Consider the following 18,581-nt stretch of genomic DNA (forward strand, 5'->3'; position numbering starts at 1 on the left):
GTAGGTGTCTGGGGGCAGGGCTGGGGTGTGCTATGGGCAGAACCAGTTCTCAATGGGGAGCCACTCCCTTGCAGTCACTAGGGTTACAGTGGGATGAGTGATGCAGTGGCAAGGGGGCTTCGGTTGGGACAAGGCCTGTCTCAGAACCAGCTCAGGCCCTGACCCCTCTTCATTCCCCTCCCATCATTTAGTGGATCCATTTAAAAAGCTACGTTCATGTAAAATTACAGCTGAATGTTCAAACACACAAGCCAGGCCCTCCAAATCTCTGCTTCCCGCAGCACCATTGTCTGCAGCTCCTGCACATGCCCACGCCCATGTGCCATGCTCCCAGGGGACAGGGGCCTTTCAGCTAGTCAGGACTCCATTTGGTATTCATTTTTGTCCCTGCACTTCCAGCTTCTCAGCTGAGCACACCCCAGCCACCCACAGCGGGAAACCCCCCAGAGATTAAAGCAGCAGCGGAGGTAACCCCACATTCATCAAGAGCAGCTGTGATATCTGTGCTGGGAGGAGCAGACCTGAGGGCCTGACCTACTGGGGAGCTGGGGCTGCATGGCTCTCTTCCATTGGGAGATAGCATTAGTGCGCTGCACGCCAACATCATCGCCACCCTGGGGGTGGGGGGAAAGGCAGCTAGGTGCATGGCCGGTTGCAGGAGAGACCCTTCCCCCACCCTGCCTTAGCTGTGTGCGGAAGGAGGCGGGGGTAGGGAAGAGAGCTGGGGACATTAGTGAATAGCTCAGCTCTCCCCCTGTGCCTCTTTCCAAGGTGCTAATCAGCCTGGACCCCTAGGGGGTGAGGGAGGAAGCAGCCTGAGCCCCCACTCTGGGTTCAGACTGGGCGCAGGCTGCTCTCTTGTTGCAATGATAATTAAATCTAGCTCGGGGATGGGGGGCGCAGCAAAGGGAGCCACCCAGTTCTGCAGTGACAGAGCTATCCAGAGAGATTCAGTTGGCTGGAAGCCGCAGAACATGCTACCTTCCCACTGCCAAATCCTTCCTAATCCCAGGCCTGTTGATGCCTCCTTGATCTGATTAGAAGCTGGCCGTATTTTCTGCATCTGCTGCTGGGCGTAGCAGTGCCTGGCAGGAAATGCTGCCTGCCTCTGCTTCCTCTGAGAGGCTAGCACCGCGGTTAAACACAGCAAGGAGAGCACTGAACCGTGCCCTGGCTGCCTGGCAGCAGCCTCTGGCCCCAGGGGGCAGCACGCAGGACCCTCCCCCCACAGCAGTGCCAGCTGCTGACCCTCACAGAGGGCACAGCTCAGGTGTGCTGGGGAGTGAGTGCCGCTGGAGAGCTGCCCATCCCCTGGGTGGGCTGACGTGCACGCTGGCAGAGCACGCTGTGCCACATCGCGCTTGGCATTGACTTTCCACTGACTCTGCTTCTCTCTTCCTTGCCAGCCCCCAGAGGAAAGAGAGGCTGGAAGACTTTCCACGCCATCCTGAAAGGAATGATCCTCTATCTGCAGAAGGTACGGTGCAGCGAGACCGCAGCCCACCTGGCGACCCCAGGGCAGGGCTTGAACTCAAGCCAGGCAGCTGAATCCCAGGGAGCCAATCTGGACTTCTGCCCCTGCCCCCGCTACCCTGGTGGGTTGTGGGACCTTGCTGCAGTGATAGACAGATCAGGTGGAGGGATCCTTGCTGCTGTCTAGAGCGTGGCATCCATTTAAGCACCATGACACCAGGCACTAGCCATGAGCCTTTGGCCCAGGGCAGGGTGAGCCATCCCTGGCCAAGGCAGCAGTGCTGCTTCCCCCAAGGCAGGTGTTAGAGCTATGGCCCTTGCAGAGTAGGACTGTGTAACATCAGGGTCCTGGTGGAGGAGTGACATGCCAGCCTCCAAGCTGGCCTCCTGCCTGAGACTGCAGCATTTGCTTGCAGCAGCAGTGCCCCCGCATTGGGCTAGCAGCATAAGGAATGGCCTCCGATAGGCCAATCATACATGCAGTCCTCCCCCAGGGGAACACGCGGACACAGCCAGCTCATGGCGGGTTGGTATGCACCAAATGTGAACCCTGGGAGCAGCCCTGCTGCCCTAGCACTGTTGCACCTGGTACTGGTGAGCTCCTAGGAGGAGTGGCAAGGGCCACTATAGTTCCCCCCATCCTGCTAGAGATGTGGCGCCCAGACAGGCTGTGAGGAGCAGGACTCATTTGTAACCGGAGCCTGGCCTTGCAGGAGGAATATAAGCCTGGGAAGCCCCTGGCAGAGGAGGAGCTAAAGAACGCTATCAGCATCCACCACGCACTAGCTACGCGAGCATCCGACTACAGCAAGAGACCGAACGTCTTCTACCTCAGGACAGCCGAGTGGCGGGTCTTCCTGTTCCAGGCCCAGTGAGTAACCCGGGCCAACGTGGGAGCTCCTGGCTGCACAGGCCAGGCAGATGGTGCTGAGGGGCGCCAGCTACAAACATCGCACTGGGGAAGCGTTACCCATCTAGCACCACCCCCAGGGCTGGGAGTGGGCCTGTGGGCAGCATTACGTTTTTCAGTCCCGTGACTGCTTCTCCTGGAAGAAAGGGCGAAGTGAGGAGAGCCAGCACTCCTTTGCCATGCCTCCCCTCACCACCGCACTGTAGGGAGCGCCCCTGCCATTTGGCCAGCGCTCACGCATCGATAGTAGCCAGCTGCTAGCTGGGGTTAGATGCACCATCTGCCATTACCATGGTCCATGGGCAGATTCTGGCCTAGGAGGCCCATTGGGCCTGTTCCAGTAGGGCACTTCCTCTGGTCCCAGGGCTCCAGCCTTGGAGCTGGCACCATCCCTGGAGGGGGGCAGGTAGGGAGGATGCAGCTTTGGGCCCATGGCTCAGTGCTTTGGCATTTCCCCACAGGAATACAGAACAGATGCACTCCTGGATCACACGCATCAACGTGGTGGCAGCCATGTTCTCTGCTCCCCCATTTCCCGCAGCCATCGGGTCCCAGAAGAAGTTCAGCCGGCCCCTGCTGCCCAGCTCTACCACCAGGCTGTCCCAGGTAACAAGGCACAAGCCAGCTCACCGTGGTAGGGCTGGGGGCTGCAGGAGCAGCACTGAGGAGCAGCTGTAGAGGGGCTAACACACAACGGCAGGTGAAATTCAACATTGCCATGCCAAATAGTGCACCATGGAGGGGTAAGGTAGAAGGGAATAGGTTGGAGCAGCTGGCAGCCTGTGCAAATGAACTGTCAGCTCGGGAAAGGGACCTGGCTGTGCCTGAGGACAGCTCAGTGCAGACCCCTGCTCAGCGCATTGCTGTGCTCAAAGCCTGGGCCGCTTTGTACAGACAATATTATAATGCCACACCGCAGAGCAACTGTGCAGTCTCCTGCGGGGAACAGGAGGGGCTCAGAGAAGGACCAGGGGCCTGGATGCTCTCGGAGGGAAAGTGCGGGATTGTGGCCTTAGGAGAGGAAGGAGAGAGGGCTGCAGGGATCCCGACTGGTTGGTCTAGCGCAGGTAGAGCAGGAGCTTCTGCTCCGCCCAGCTCATAGCACGCGAACAAGGGCAGGGCCGGCTCCAGGCACCAGCCCACCAAGCTTGTGCTTGGAGCGGCACCTGGAGGGGGGCAGCGCGGCGCTCTGGCTCTGGCCGCCGGGGAAAGCAGAGCCCCGGCCGGGCTCACCGCCCTCCTCCCGGCCCTCCTCCTGGCGCTCCGGCCGCCAGCAGAGCCGCGGCGGGCTCGCCGCCCTCCCACTGGCACTCCAGCCAGTCGGGGAGAGCGGCCTGCAGCCAGGCTCGGCGCCCTCCCCTGCCGCGCTGTGGGGGGGGAGAGGGCAGGCGGCAGGAGGCTTTTTGCCTGGGGCGGCAAAAAAGCCAGAGCTGGCCCTGAACAAGGGACACTGAATGAAATCAAAAGGTGGGAAATTCAGCCCAGTCTCAGGCTACATCTACACTACCCGCCTGAATCAGCAGGTAGAAATCAATCTCTTGGGGATCGAATTATCGCGTCTAGTTGGGACGCAACAATTGATCCCCGAATCGACGCTTGTACTCCACAAGCGCAGGTAGGAGTAAGCGCCGTCGATGGGGGAGCCGCGGCGGTCGATTTGCCACCGTCCTCGCAGCGGGGTAAGTCGGCTCGGATACGTTGAATTCAGCTACGCTATTCGTGTAGCTGAATTTGCATATCTCAAATCTACTCCTACCCGTAGTGAGGACATAGCCTCAGGCTAGTAAAAGAACCTAATTTTGGAAGGGAGCTAAATCTTCATGGCAGGAGCTGGACTGGTGGGGGTTGAGCAAAGCATTCCCTGGGGCAGGTTATCCCTTAAGTGCTCCCTGCAGGGGTTCTGCTACCAAACACTGTCAGAGACAGGATCTGGGCCTGGCTGGGTCCTTAGGCTAATCCAGCATGCCAGTCACCGCAGCCAAGTGGTACAGTGCCCAGCTGCAGTCCTAGCCAAGAGCAATGTGGGGTGTGGCCAGGGCTCCCCCAGCAGGGCGTGAGTGGGTGGGTGCCTGCTCGGGAAGGGGCACTAACACAGTCCTGCTGGGCCCCAGGAGGAGCAGGTGAAGAGCCACGAGTCCAAGTTCAAGGCCATGTCAGCAGAGCTGGTGGAGCATCGCTCCTCGCTGCCTGAGAAGAAGGTGAAGGGCAAGGAGTATGAGGAACTGAAGCAGAAGGAGGAGTACCTGGAGTTTGAGGTAAGCTCAGCACCCACCTGCTGGGGGGAGCCCTCAGCCCTTCTGCTGGCAGTGGCCCCACTCCCTGGCTCTTCCTGCTGGCCCCACTCCAGCCAGCTCCACATCAGCACCCCCAGTTGCTGCTCAGGGGCTGCTGAGACATCTCACTGCCTGGGGGTACCACCAGGCTGAGCAATGGGAACAGCTCAGTAAGACCAGGGAACATGCTATGGGGCTACTCCAGAGCCCTCCTCCCTTCCCTGCCCACAGACCCACCTGCCAGCTCGCACCATCCAAATACCTCAATCCCGTCCCCCACCCTCTGCTACAGCTGCCAGTCCCCCCAAAGGGGGAGAATTGGCTCAGCACAAGCAACACTAAGACTCGTGGGCACCTATTGCTGGCACCCAGCTCCTCCACCCCGCCCCCGGGATCAGTGAGGCAGCAGTAGGGGTGCAGTGCAAACCCGGCTTGGGGCCAGGGCCCTAGCTAGCAGGCGGGGGTGGGCAGTTCCATTGCATTTTCAGTCCGGTATGAAATGCTGATGAGAAGCACCCAGCTACTTCACCCACTGAGGCGGGGAAGAGCCAACTCCAGCTCCCAGCAGCGAGGCTGTGCTCAGTGCCCTATGCCCTGCGCCTCTCACCCACTCTCCTCCGCTTGCCTGCAGAAAACGCGCTACGGCACCTATGCTATGCTGCTGCGTGCCAAGCTGAAAGCCGGCTCCGAGGACCTGGCGGCCTTCGAGGCCACACTGTTCGATGCGGCCATCAGCGAGGAGGACAGCCTCAAAAAATCCCGCTCCAGCCCCTCCCTCAACCTGGAGCTACCGAGCACGGGCACCAAGGTCAAGCGCAACGTCTCGGAGCGCAGCAGCCGCCAGCCCACCAGCAACGTGCAGAAATCCTAGAGGGGCAGCTCCTTCCCAGCCAGCCCCAGGGCAGCCGGGCCCCTGCCGCCGAGAATCTGCATGACTTCATCCTTCGTGGGCACAAGCCATGGGGCTGACAGCTCTCACCCAGCCACCAGCACCAGCCCATGCCAGCTCAGCATGGAACCAGAGCCCTCCACCGATTCCATTGGAAACAGATACCGTGCAGTGCCGTCTCCAGCCCCTGCCAACCGGGCTCACACTACAAGACTTACCTACCACCCCCCAATTCCCTGGGAACTGGGTGCAGGTTTCCCGAGGGGGGAAATAACCAAAAACCAACCACTGAGCTAAATTCTTCAGTGTAAAAAGCAAAGCAGTGCTCTCTCCTGCTCAGGCCCCACGGCCCCCCACCATGGTTTCTAGGACAGACTGACTCGGGGAGACAACCCAAGTGGGGCCCTTTTATACAGCATCACTGCAGCCCTGGCCACCCCAGGGGCCAGTTTCTTTAAAGCCGCCAGATGGGCAGAGCCCTGGCCGCTCCCTGTGATGCCACCCTCCCATCTGCTGGTTTCTTACGGTTTTGAACGTTTTTGTGATACAGTTTTGCACTTTTTAGTACCTGACTGAGCTGACTTACAGGAGGTTTTAGGGGGTAATTTTGATGCTCTTTTGGGAACTGTAAAAACAAACCCCAATCCCTCCAAGGCATTTGATTCCTAGAGCTGCTGCAGGTTTTTTTGTGACTGCGGGGAGCAGAGGCCCAGCCCCACCCACAGCTGCTAGCCTAGCACTAGTTTTCTATGTTGCAGAGGAGCTGGCTAGTTCTGCACAGCCCCACTCAAGACACTGGACTGGCTTGTGCCCCTTAGGCAGCAGCTGGCACCTGCCCTCGCACGCTGAGGTGGTGTTGCCCTGGGGCACAGGAAACTACCACCAGCGTTCCAGCTCTGGCTGCAGCTGTACGGTGCAGGGGAGGAGGATGCTAAGCAAGCCCTGGGCTCAGCCATGAAGCCATAACGAAGGGCCAGGGTGGTGTCTGATGAGCACACAGTGCCCCTTCGGCTCATCGTAGTGCAGATCACTGTGGACAGGCGACATGGGTGGCTTTCCTAGCTGGACTAGCTTGGGGCATGGCAAGGGGGGGAGGGAAGAGCAGGGCTATTTTGAGAGCTGGAATTCAACCTGCACCTGCTGGCCACTTCCCCCGAAGGCTCCTCTGCTGGAGGGGCTATGCCAGTCCTGCCCCCTCTACCTCCCACCTGAAAGGGCTCAGAGGCTGGAGCTGGTGCCCCTGAACATCACGCCCAGGCCCTCCCTCTCACAAGCTTTTTCCAGCACTAAAGGGCCTTGTCCATCCCTGACCACTGGAAGAATAGCAAAAAGGGAAGGGCCAGGACAGCCTAGGAACAAAGCCAGAGCTCACAGGAGCTTTGCCCCCAGCTTGGTTTGGTTACTGGAGGCTCCTCTCCCATGAGGGGAGCAGCATGAGCTCTAGCCCAGGAGCTCACCTGCCACATTCATGGCCCAGGCTGCAGTAGACCATCCTAGCAGCATGCCTAGGGGCAAGGGGATCCTGTCACCAGCAGGGGGCTAGATCAATGCATGGTCAGCTGCAGCTCAGGGCTGTGCTATAGCACAAGGGTGCAGGTTCAGCCAGCAGGCAATCCAGGGCCTAACAGGACTGCACCTACCCCGGGACCTTGGTCAATGGCAGCAGGACAGCCGCTGCCCTCCGCCCCGACTGCGAATGTGTCTCTCTTTTTATTCTGCTCTTTTGAGTCTATTGCAAAAAATCTTTGTACAGCTTCTTCCATCAGTTACTGAAGTAAAACCTGCTCTTAAGCTGCTGGCTGGAGTCAGTTCTTCCCCTGCACTAGGAGCTCTGAGCAAAGGGATCCCTGTCAGACAAGTTCCCAATCCCCCCTCATGCAGAGAAGCACTGTGACTTGGCCTAGGTCACAGGTCAGTGGCAGGAGTGATACAGGGACACTGCCTCTCCCCCCATGCTATGATGGTGCAGGCAGTCCATGGGCAGGCCCTTATCTCCACAACCAGAGGGGAAACTGAGGCAGGGGCAAAGTGACTCAACTGAGGTGACAGTGAATCAGAGGCAGGAGCAGAGAACTGTGCTTAAAGGAAGGGGCAAGGCCAAACGACACAGGTAGGGCTGATGTGACCCTACCAGCACGCACCCCCTAGCCCCCAGTGCTCGGAACACCCATGCAGTTGGGTAGGGTGCTCTCAGCAGGACACTGGAGACACAGTGCAAACATTCTGGGAGTCACACCCTTTATTTACCTAAACCAAGAAACCTGATGAGGGATCTTTAAATAAGAGCAGAGAGGGGGCTGGGTTCCGCACAGCAGGGCCTGCCAGGCTGCGGCCAGCCCTGCCAGAGGAGAGTCAAAGAGGCACGGGCAACCCACTCTGGGGCCAAGAGGCACTTGTATTCAATCCGTGGGCAGTGCGGGGGCTCCGAGCCTGCCGCAGCTCCTCCCCTCCAAAGTGTCAGTCACAGCCGGGCTACCCCGGGGCCAGAGGGAGGCACAACAGGTCAGTGCACCTGCTGCTGCTGGCTGTGTGGGGGCTCGCCCAGCAGCTCTGCAGAGGGCAGCGGGTGCAGCTTCAGCGGTGGGGCCGGCGACTGCTCCTCTTCCACCGACTGGCTCCCATAGGCACTGTCCTCCTTGAGCTCTGAAAAGCAAAGAGCCAGCATGGTGACGAGGGCAGCTGGACCCCTCCTGTGCGGCAGCCCTAGGGAGAGGGCTGAGGCACCAGGTGCACTCCACTGCCCCCCAGGCCTGTCCCAGCCCCTACCTGTGCTTTGCAGCTTGTCAGCCGTCTCCGCTTTGCGAAGCATCCTTACTCCCTCGCTGAGCCCCATGGAGTCCAGTGCCTCCAGCAAGCCCCCCAGGCTGCCGCCAGCGAGCTGGGGAGAGAAGGCAGTGAGAGCGGGCTCGGCAAGGGGCCAAGGAGAGGAGGGGGGTTCCCCGCAGGGGGGACTCACCTCGTAACTGAGCAGGAGGCTCCCGCTCGGGGAGGCTGTGTCCTTGTACGTCTCCACCAGGCTGCGCAGGCCGAGTCTCTGGGCCAGCTCAGTCCAGTCCGAGCCACTGCGGTCCTGGTTCAGTAACTGCTCCAGGCCCTGCAGGGTGTTGCTGTCGAGTGACAGGATGGTCCCTAGATGGGGGAAAACGCATCAGCCCATCGATGGACCCAGCCCTGCCCAGACATGGCGCCCCCGTCCCAGAGACGAGCTGTCACTGCCATCCCAGCATGCTCAGCCCTCAGAAAGGAGGGGTGTGACTGGGGGGACCCCTGCTCACCTGGCCTGGGGGCAGCAGGCTGCTCCGACTCTGGGCCCTGCAGCGAGGCACGCAGCAGGATCTCCCGCACCTGGGAAAGACACATACAAGATGTCTGAGCCGTATCTCGAGAGCATCCCCACAGCATGTTCCCCTCATTCCCTCACTGGGCTCACAAGTGTAGGCCAAGCTCCCCCAGCAGAGCCGGGACTCCCAGCACGCCCCAAAGAACATGCAGGGAATGGGCGTACAAGCAGGGGAGAGCAGGGGCAGGGAGTGAGTCCACACTCTGCTGCTCTGCTGGCCCCCGACAGCACCAGAGGCCCAGAAGAAGCTCCTGGGACCCCATCCTGACAGAGCTGCAGTACAGAGGAGCCTGGAGGGCAAACACTTCTCTCCCCGTCACCAGCCCGAGGCTTCCACGGGAACCAAGGGCTGAGCAGGGCCCCCAGGTGGCCTGGGCAACAGGAACACCCAATACTGGACAGGATGCAGGTCCAGCCTTCAGGGTGGGAAGCAGCCACTGGCTAGGGGGCCAGTATTCCTGCACTGGTCCTTACAGAGCCCAACAACCGCCTTGGAGCCTGGCACTGGCCTCGCCAGACCTCTGGTCAGACCAGCCCCCAGAGCCCCACGCCCCTCAGACCCAGCATCACAAGCTCATCCCATAGCGAGCCCCACATCCCAGGAGTGTCTCTGGGACCCCACCCCACACAACACCGCAGTGCCAACACCTGCCACAGAAGAGCGAAACATTTGTCCTTTAGCTTCTTTTGATGGGATTCCGCAGCTGGAGGGATGGCAGAGCTGCCAGACTCACGTGCCCAACCAGCACTCTGGGACCCACCGCTCCCTCGCAGGGCAGCTCCCTCTCCAGAACCAACCCATGCTCTTGGGACTCCAGTTCCTCTGGTTTAACCCCTGATGTTCTGTACCTTGTGGCTCCTGGTTAAGTCAAGCGGTGTGTGTCTCCGGCGCTGCTTTGCACCCCGGGTGCCAGGCTCCCTGCTTCTGTGCTCAGCAGCGGTGCTGTTATCTGTATGCTCTGTGTCTGACTCTCCCAGCTCCATGCCTGCCTCCTGATCCTCGGGCCCACTGTCCATGTCGCTGCTGGCTTCGGACGAGGACGACCTCACTGGCTCATCATTCTCACAGAGGATGTCCCCTCCTGAGGACAAAGTGAGGTCAGAGCCCAGACAGCATGGTCCCCGGAAGAGGGTATGGCCCCTCCCACCTGCCCAGGGTGAGGCTGGCTCAGATCCCAGCACCCACACCTCCTTCAAGTCACCCGTCTCCATTGGGGGGGCAGGGATTCAGTCCCGGGAGGGTCGTTCACATGCACTCTCCAGTGCCCCTGTTAGCCAGCCTGGCTTTGCAGGTCTCCGCTTCCATTTCACATCCCTCTCCTTGGGCCAGGATTCGGGGCAACTGGCTTGGCCCAGCATATGCAGAGGAAGGAGGTTACAGCATCACTTCAGATCTCACTCGCCCCAGAGGCCACCCCCAGCCTGGCCAGCAGAGCGCCCTCTGCTGGAGTTATCACTTCTGTCTATACCTCAGCTGGCCTCCATCTGCCACCTCCCACTGGCTGGGCCTGTACACAAGCAGAGAGCCCACCCATTAGCCCTGCCCCCTCCTCTGGAGGCCAGTCTTGGTGGGAGGGCCAGATACTGGAGCACCAGGAAAGAGCCTGCCTCCTTATGCTGAGAAGCACCTAGCACAGCTCTGGTGCTACAGGTCTAGCAGGCAGCAGCAAGGACTGCTGGGATTGCCAGCCCCAGGGAAGCAGAGAGGAGCTACCTGCTTTGATGAGCATTTTGGTGAGGATGGGGGAGCCCAGGCCTGCAGCCAGGTGCAGAGGGGTGTTTCCAGCAAACGTCCGAGCATTGACATCAGCTCCCAGCTAGAGAGAAATGCAAGAGCCAATGAGGAACAGGCAGCAGCGACGCACCGAGAAGAGACACAGCCCCTGCATGCCGGTTGCAGCACCATGGGGGAACACAGACTGCCAGTCTCAGCAGCGGCAGTGTGCTCTCTGGGCAGCAGAGCACCCAGGGACAGGCACAAGCCCTGCCCCACACAGCAGGGCCAGGCGGCCACATGCCCCACAGGCAGACCTCCTGGCACCCCAGCCTGTGTGCTGCAACCACATACAGGCTCCAAGGGAAACCAACCGAGCCAGTACGAGACGGTCGGGGCAATTCTGAACCTCCTGCCCAATCCCACACCAACATGACGGGCCTCCCTGCAGCCCGACTGAGGAACCTGCCACTCCCGTCCCAAGAGCCCAGCCCCCAGGCAGACCAGAGCTAGGAACCTTGACCCCCGCAACCCCACACACACTCCTGGACACCCTGGAGTCGGAGGGCTCCCTGCCCTGTACCTTCTTTACTAGGTGGCCAGCCACGTTGAGGTTCTCCATCTCCACTGCCAGGTGCAGGGGCGTCCGGCCGCCCTGCCGCTCCACGGCATTCACGTCTGCTCCCATCCTCACCAGCAGGTCCAGGCAGGCCAGGCTCTTTACCCTCACAGCCAGGTGCACGGGGAGCAGGCCTGGAACATGGAGCAAGCTTTAGCACCAGCGGGGGCTGTCACCCCCTCAACTTGCCCCACAAGGAGGACGTGTTCCCCCAGCTCCACCTGGAGCCCCAGCAGGGCAAGCTTCCCCCAGCCCTGCCCTGCAGGGGAGTTCGGACTCTGGCCCATGCTGACAAGGGCCCTTCGCAACACAGATACATGGCCATTGCCAAGGGCTCGGAGGCTCATGTACCAGGGCAGGTGAGGGGGGGCTGCAGGGACCACCCCTGTCTCATTTCACACAGGCCACTAAGCCTGGTTTAAACCAGTGACCTAGAGGATCCAGGCCAGCTTTGGGACTGCTGGCCCTTCCTTGGAAGTCCAGCCCACAGGGAGGCAGAGCCCTGCTGAGAGCCAGTCTGCCCTTGGCTCAGTATCATCCTATCCCCGAGCATACCCTGCCCAGGGTCCCCTCTCACCATGATAATTGGGCGTGCTGAGCAGACAGGGGATGGCGGAGCCCAGGTGCACCAGCAACGTCCTCAGCATGGCCTCATCACCCGTCTGGAGCGCCAGGTGCAGCAGTGAGTTGCCGTAGCGATCCAGCAGAGTGGGGTCCGCGTGGGCCTGCAGCAGTAACCCCACCACCTGGTGCTGCTTGGTGATCACTGCCAGGTGTAAGGGAGTCTGGGAGGGAGATAGGAGACAGCCAGCTCACCGGGGGGCCAAGAGCCAGCGGGATACTCTCAAACTGACAGCCCCACTCCCTTTGCTCTCACAGCAGGAGCCTCCAACCTTCCCACCACACTGGCACCTTCCTGCCACACCGACAACACAGCCTAATCTCCCTCAGGCGAGCATCCCAACTCGGGATACGTGGTTTTTCAGACCAAAGAGCCCGCCTCCCCTGGTGGAGGCACCCAGAGGCAGCCAGCTGGAGCTGGAGGAATGGACTCCCAGCACTGGCAAGCCAGGCCTCTGGCAGGATCCGGCATGGCCTAGGAAACTTGGGGTCATGCTCTGCGAGCAGAGGGATAGGAAGAGGATGGCTTCAGCTAGAGGATCACAACAGCCCTTCATCAGCCAGGGAAAGGCAGGAATCCTGGAAGATGCCTCAGGCAGCGCAGGTGGGGCCCCAGGGAGCAGATGGGGTCACTGTACCTGCTGCAAGTGGTTGGCCACGTTGATGATCTGCTGGTTGGGGATACTGAGGACAACCTGGATCAGCTGCTCAATCACAGTCGTCTGCTCGTGGATGATGGCGAGATGCAAAGGCCTGCAGGCAGGGAGGGGATGGCAAGCTCAGAGCAGCAACTCAGCGGCTGTTCACTGCGGTGAGCCGGCACTGTGCTGCCCAGCCCGGCTGCTTGCTCCCTCCCCCGGCCCCATGCAGGCCCCAGCCCCAAACTCCCTTCCCGTTCTCCCTCCATGCTGGCGTTCCCAGCAGATCCCTGCTCCCAGTGACCATTAGTGTGAGGCTGCACAGGGTCCTGCACTTTATGGAGCCCTGAGCCACCATCCGTGGCCTTACCCAACTCCAGGGGGGAATGAATTCCACATGACCTGGTCCCATGCCCTGCATGGAAGGAGCTTTGGCTTCCTGGGCCAAAAAGGGAGCTGGCTCAAGAGACACATCTGCTCCTGGGGGAGAGGGAGCTAGCTGGCTCAGCCTAGACCCCCATGTGCCAGAGCAGGGCTCTGTAGAGTCCTGGCCAGAGCTGGGTCTGCCCATCCCCAGGGAGCAGGATCCATTTGGGAGTCTCCAGGGATGGAGTGGAAAGGATCACGCGAAAGCTGTAAGGGCACAGGTCCAGCACAAGCCCACACACAAAACCAGAGCCCTCCACAGCTAGCGCTGTCCTCAAGCCCCCTAACCCCCTTCCCCGAAGACTCACGTGTCTCCGTTCTCATCCTGGGAGGCAGCCAGGTGCCGCTGCACGGCCAGCAGCATGCGTGGGTCAGCAGTGACCGAGTAGTCCAGCAGGGCATGGGCGCTGCGCTGAGCCAGAGCCAGCATCCTCATACTGCAGAGCTGGGCTGGAAAGCAAAGCTGGGAGTTGGCCCCTGGACAGACAGCTCAGGGACCAGCAAGATCCACCCACTAACTGGAATTGCCAGTCCTCCATTCTGCCAATAGCCTGTGAATGCCCCCACCCCACCACACACACTGTGCCTCAGACCCCTCTTTCAACCCAGCCCTTCCCTCTCCATCTCCCCACCCACCATACCGTGGTAATGCAGCTCCTGACGGTGGCTCTCCTCTGGCGGGCAGGGCTGCTTCCCAGTCTCCGCAGGCAGGTGCTTGCCATCCCCCTCCTCTTCCATGTTGGTCATCTGCACCCCCCCTTGGTAGCCGCCCACGGGGTGCGGGCCAGACGAGTAGATGTTGTTGTAAGTCAGCCCCGAGGAGTATGGATAGTTTAGATTCCCGCCTGCAGACCAAGAGGGAAAGAGCTGTGACAAAGGCAGGATCTGGGGGAATGCCAGCTCCCTCCCCCCCATATTGCTGCTGCTGGCTCTGAGGCAGATCAGGAGGGTTGGGGTCTACCAGGCCAGCCTGGGATAAGTAACTTGCCCTGCCATAGCTCCCCACAGTGGGGAACAGCTCAACTCACCTCCACCAGAGCCAAAGCCACTGCTTCCCCCGCCGGCCCCTCCCATGTGCGAGCCCCCACCAAAGTGCTGGGGGAACTGAGGCAGCACCTTCTTCCGCTTCCTCTCCACCTCCTCCTTATCTGTAGGCAAGACACATGGGGGAGGATCAGGACCCAGCCCGACCTGTGCTGGGACAGCACTTTCCTGGAAGCTGCAGGCTCCTTCTCGGGGCTCAGTGCAAGCAGACAGTGGCTCCGAGCCGAGTCAAGTCAACCTGAAGAGCCCCCCACCGAGCACCACTCACCTTCCACCACTGGGTAGTAGGTGAACTGCTTGGAGTCGCTCACGTCCCCCCCACGCTTCCGCTTCAGCTGCAGGAAGACAGTGACGGGGCGGTCGATCTTGGGCTTGTGGTAGGGCGGCGTGCGGAAGACGATGGCGTACTGCAGGCAACCCAGGAGAGGGAGTTATGCACTGGTGCCACCTTCACAGCCCCACACTCCCCATGGCAACCCCAGCAGTACAGCCTGGCCACCTCCAGGATCCCACCACCCTGGCAATCGCACATCCCCAGTCCAGCAGGCAGAACGAGGTGCCGCCCATGCCAAAACCCTCATGCCACTTGGGTGGCACAGGGCGCTTCCCCCACTCTCCACCTGCACAGCAGCCCTGCCCCCCTCCTGCCCACTGCACCTGCTTGTGAACATCCGTAGGGGAGAAGTCACCGAAGGCCTGCCAACCGTTCTCATCATCCTCGTAGAACCGCACCTCAATATCATCTGGGGGGGGAGAGCGGGGCAGTTACCATGGGGGCTCCAGCAGCGCCCAGCCTGCCTCACCCCTCCCACACAGTGCAAGGACCCTGCTTCCTCCTCCTCTCCCACAGCTGCCTTAGAACCAGAGTAGCTCAGCATTCCCAGCCACTATCCTTATCCTCCTCTGTCTCCCCAGGCGCGAGGCACAATACAGCCCTGACCTCAAACACCAGCCCCAGAGCAACAAGCTTCAGCAAGGATGAACGAAAATGACTCCAAGTAACTGCAGGTCTTGGAGAAGTGGTGCTCACAGGGGCACGGGACAGAGGTATGCCCGTTGTGGGGTTATGTTAAATAACTACATGGTTCAGATGGGCTTTCTCCTCACAATCCAATCCATCTCAGGCTGAACCCCCTTCTCCCTGGCAGGCCGGGCCAAAGACACATGTATCTTCCCCCACTGCCTCTGCCTCCGGCTTCTCTCAGCTCACCCACCCACCAGCAACCTGGCCATTGACCCAAGACTCAGCCTGCTGTCCAGCCAGTCTGGCTCCGAAAAAGGCTCACCCAGACGGGGAGGAGGGAGTTCCAGCTAACCCTCAGAGCATCCTACCGAAACACAGGCTGCTGAGAGAGCCTGAGACCCCACACAACAACTTGCTCTTCCCCACCCAGAAGGAGCAGCACATAAGCACGCCCAGGTGAGTTTTGGAGGGGAATGACAGCAAAGGACCCAACTGGCTGCTGGCAGGCTCCTTACCTTTCTGAACTTTATCGCACAGCAAGTAGACCTCGTCCCCTCCCCGCACTGAGCCAGCTGTCTTATCCATCCGGGAGATCTTCAGGTTGGAAGCCCCAGGTGATTCTGTGGAGCAGGAAAGCATTTAGAGCTCAGCCACAGAGGCACTGCCCAGTCCTGGGGATGCACGGCAGTAATGCAGTGGGGAGGGTGGGAACAGGGAGAGAATGTCAGGGAAATCTCCAGAGAGTCACACATGAGTCATGGCAAAGTCCCTGATCTGTGACTCATCCGCCATCCTCCCTTCCCCCAGCATGCCCCACAGAGCAGCTCCTTGCTCCTGGCAGGGGTGATGGGGAGAACAGGCACCCACTTGCCACAATCGAGCCCACCGACTAGCAACGCAGCCCAGGGGAAACACCCCTTAGCTCGAATCAGTGGGTTCAGGGGAAACGCCCCCATTAAGCTGCCAAATGAGGGTTCCCAACAAGGACACACCCTTCCCCGGCCCGACCACCCCATGGGCAAATTCAGGGTCCAGCAAGGACGTGCCCTGAGGAGGCCATATCTCCTGCTGGCCATTCCCTGCATTGTGAGAGAGTAGCTGGGTTGCGCAGAGCCCACGATCAGTTCTGGGCCAAGGGGGTTCCAGGTACATGCGCAGCATCTTTCTCTCCAGGAGGTGCTGGGCACGTTAAATCCGCTGCGGCTCGGAGCAACGGCAGGTGCCATTGGGTCTGGCCAGTGCCTGCACTTACTGCTGTCGTGGATCGGGTCTGAGATGACAGGGTTCAGGGGCAGCGTGAAGTTCCCGTTGCTGTCGCGGAGGTAGGCGGTGAAACGGAGGCGCACGATGCTCAGGTCCATCACCTTCTTCAACTCCTTCGCCTCCACCTCAATCTCACGCAGCTCAGACTCTGCACGAGAGAGGGAGCAGAAGTCTGGGTTACAGACCGCCTGGCAATGGGAAAGGACTCTGGCTCAGAGCTCCCAGAGTCCTGCCTCCCCCACACCAGCACACAGCCTACACCAATGCATCCCTCCTGCAGTTTGTATCCACCCACCCTCAAGTCTGTGCAGCTCCCCTGCAGACTGTGCAAGGGATCAGGCCCACTCCAGATCCCCAGAGTCACTAGACCCTCTACAACCCATGTCTGGGCCCCCCACCTTGATTCCATGGCCCTTCCCTCCTAGCAACATACGAGAGACCCATGCCCACCCCCACCCCCCACCTCCAATTCCCTGCAGACTGTCCTGCAGCTCTCGGACCTACTGGACATCCTTCCTTGCTGCCTGTGCCCAGAGCACCTGGCTCCACCATGGAAGAGCCCTCACCTGTCAATGCCTGATTTCTATTGCGTATCTTCTGCTGCTTCAGCTTGTCCTTCATGATCTCCATCATGTTCTTCTTGGTCACGTGGAGCACCCCAAGGTTGTTGAATCTGAGAGAGAGGAGCCCAAGGCCCAATCATAGAGTGAGCACAGGAGAGTGGGGAAGAACATAAGAACGGCCGTACTGGGTCAGACCAAAGGTCCATCCAGCCCAGTATCCTGTCTGCCGACAATGGCCAATGCCAGGTGCCCCAGAGGGAGTGAACCTAACAGGCAATGATCAAGTGATCTCTCTCCTACCATCCATCTCCACCCTCTGATAAACAAAGGCTAGGGCTAATAGCCATTAATGGACTTAACCTCCATGAATTTATCTAGTTCTCTTTTAAACCCTGTTACAGTCCTAGCTTTCACAACCTCTTCAGGCAAGGAGTTCCACAGGTTGACTGTGCGCTGTCTGCTCACCAGCTATAGCAGGAGGGGGGAAAGGTGGATGCCAGTCATTGAAACAAAGCTAAAGAAGACAAAGGGAGGGAAAGCACTGGGTAGCCAGTGGGTTCAGGGCAAGGTGAGAGATTAGGGAGCAAGGAGTTGGCTATTTAAGGGAGCCTTGATGCAGAAGACATCCAAAGCAGTTGGGAAAGGGTCAGTCTAATGCCAATGTACAGACAGCGGCATTCTAGGGAAAGGCCAGACGGTCACTAGCTTTACCTGGTGTGGAGATTAGACATGCAGGCCTGCGAGTGACACTCCTGGCAAGTATGAGGACACAGCACTGATTTGGGGGGGATGCAGATCAAGTCAGATAAAGGCATCTGAATCTAACTAGCCTACTGCAGATCTAACTGTCTGTGTCCAGTCCACTAATGTGCTTTGATCTAGTCCTGATTCAAAGAGGAGCAGATCAAAGCACTCTAAGAAATATTAACGTGTGTCAACAGGACGCAGGCTAGTGCAGGTAGACTGTAGATAAGCCATGAGCTGGATTTTTAATGAAAGTTACTAGGACTAGAGACCAATAAGCTTAATATCTAGGAGAACCACACATATAGTCCCTGCCTCAGCCCAGCTGTGAGGAAAGACTCTGTAGCAGAGTTCACGCACCTTCCTGAGAACCTCACCGCTTTTACAGGACTTTCACTAGTGCCCTGTGATTCACCTGCTGTTCAAAACAGAACTGCTGTTCTCAGAGAAAAAGAGTCATCCCTCCACCACAGGGGTGGGTTTCTTGTGCATTAGTTCACTCGTTCACGGTGTCTCCCACTCGCTACAGCCAGCTATGAGCTCTGCCTGCTTCAGCAATGGCACAAGGCTTGCCAGCGAGTTTCACGCGACAGATTAGCGGATAAGCCCTTTCCACGTGGGCTAGGCATTTGTGAAGGTGGATAAGGCACTGGCTAGAAAGCAGAGGGCTGGGCTCAAGGGCTGCCTAGTGCAAAGCACGAGAAGTGAAGTCCATGGAATATGACAAGTTTCAGAGTAACAGCCGTGTTAGTCTGTATCCGCAAAAAGAAGAACAGGAGTACTTGTGGCACCTTAGAGACTAACAAATTTATTAGAGCATAAGCTTTCGTGGACTACAGCCCACTTCTTCGGATGCATACAGAGTGGAATAAATATTGAGGAGATAGGCTTTCGTGAGTGGAAACCTCACTTCTTCGGATGCATCCGAAGAAGTGAGGTTTTTGCTCGCGGGGGCTTGTGCCCAGATAGATCTGTTGGTCTTTAAGGTACCACCAGACTCCTTGTTGTTTTTGTAGATACAGACTAACACGGCTACCCCCTGATACTTGTCTGTACTGGGCTATCTTGATTATCACTTCAAAAGTTTTTTTTCTTTCTCT

At 59.2% G+C, this 18,581-nt stretch overlaps 2 protein-coding genes across 4 annotated transcripts in view; one reads left to right on the forward strand and one right to left on the reverse strand.

The window, feature by feature from the left end:
- Positions 1–7,336, forward strand: part of PSD (pleckstrin and Sec7 domain containing) — a 75,793-nt gene extending 68,457 nt beyond the window's left edge. The window contains exons 12-16 of the mRNA XM_054034583.1: positions 1,407–1,477; positions 2,187–2,344; positions 2,845–2,989; positions 4,495–4,638; positions 5,288–7,336. Of these exons, the coding sequence (XP_053890558.1) occupies positions 1,407–1,477; positions 2,187–2,344; positions 2,845–2,989; positions 4,495–4,638; positions 5,288–5,527 (758 nt within the window). The 3' untranslated portion in view covers positions 5,528–7,336. The remainder of the gene's footprint in view (positions 1–1,406; positions 1,478–2,186; positions 2,345–2,844; positions 2,990–4,494; positions 4,639–5,287) is intronic.
- A 422-nt stretch (positions 7,337–7,758) lies between these two features.
- NFKB2 (nuclear factor kappa B subunit 2) overlaps positions 7,759–18,581 on the reverse strand; it is a 28,328-nt gene continuing 17,505 nt past the window's right edge. For all 3 annotated transcript variants that reach the window (XM_054034585.1, XM_054034586.1, XM_054034584.1), the window contains exons 7-23: positions 16,741–16,847; positions 16,164–16,322; positions 15,427–15,531; positions 14,605–14,690; positions 14,216–14,354; positions 13,932–14,051; positions 13,545–13,748; positions 13,212–13,353; positions 12,478–12,592; positions 11,796–12,003; positions 11,183–11,352; positions 10,600–10,702; positions 9,735–9,967; positions 8,821–8,890; positions 8,502–8,674; positions 8,312–8,423; positions 7,759–8,188 (exon numbers count right to left, since the gene is read on the reverse strand). In XM_054034585.1, the coding sequence (XP_053890560.1) occupies positions 8,049–8,188; positions 8,312–8,423; positions 8,502–8,674; positions 8,821–8,890; positions 9,735–9,967; positions 10,600–10,702; positions 11,183–11,352; positions 11,796–12,003; positions 12,478–12,592; positions 13,212–13,353; positions 13,545–13,748; positions 13,932–14,051; positions 14,216–14,354; positions 14,605–14,690; positions 15,427–15,531; positions 16,164–16,322; positions 16,741–16,847 (2,386 nt within the window). In that variant the 3' untranslated portion in view covers positions 7,759–8,048. The remainder of the gene's footprint in view (positions 8,189–8,311; positions 8,424–8,501; positions 8,675–8,820; positions 8,891–9,734; positions 9,968–10,599; positions 10,703–11,182; positions 11,353–11,795; positions 12,004–12,477; positions 12,593–13,211; positions 13,354–13,544; positions 13,749–13,931; positions 14,052–14,215; positions 14,355–14,604; positions 14,691–15,426; positions 15,532–16,163; positions 16,323–16,740; positions 16,848–18,581) is intronic.

This window comes from Malaclemys terrapin, chromosome 7, assembly GCF_027887155.1.
Source record: "Malaclemys terrapin pileata isolate rMalTer1 chromosome 7, rMalTer1.hap1, whole genome shotgun sequence".
Classification (NCBI taxonomy): Eukaryota; Metazoa; Chordata; order Testudines; family Emydidae; genus Malaclemys; species Malaclemys terrapin.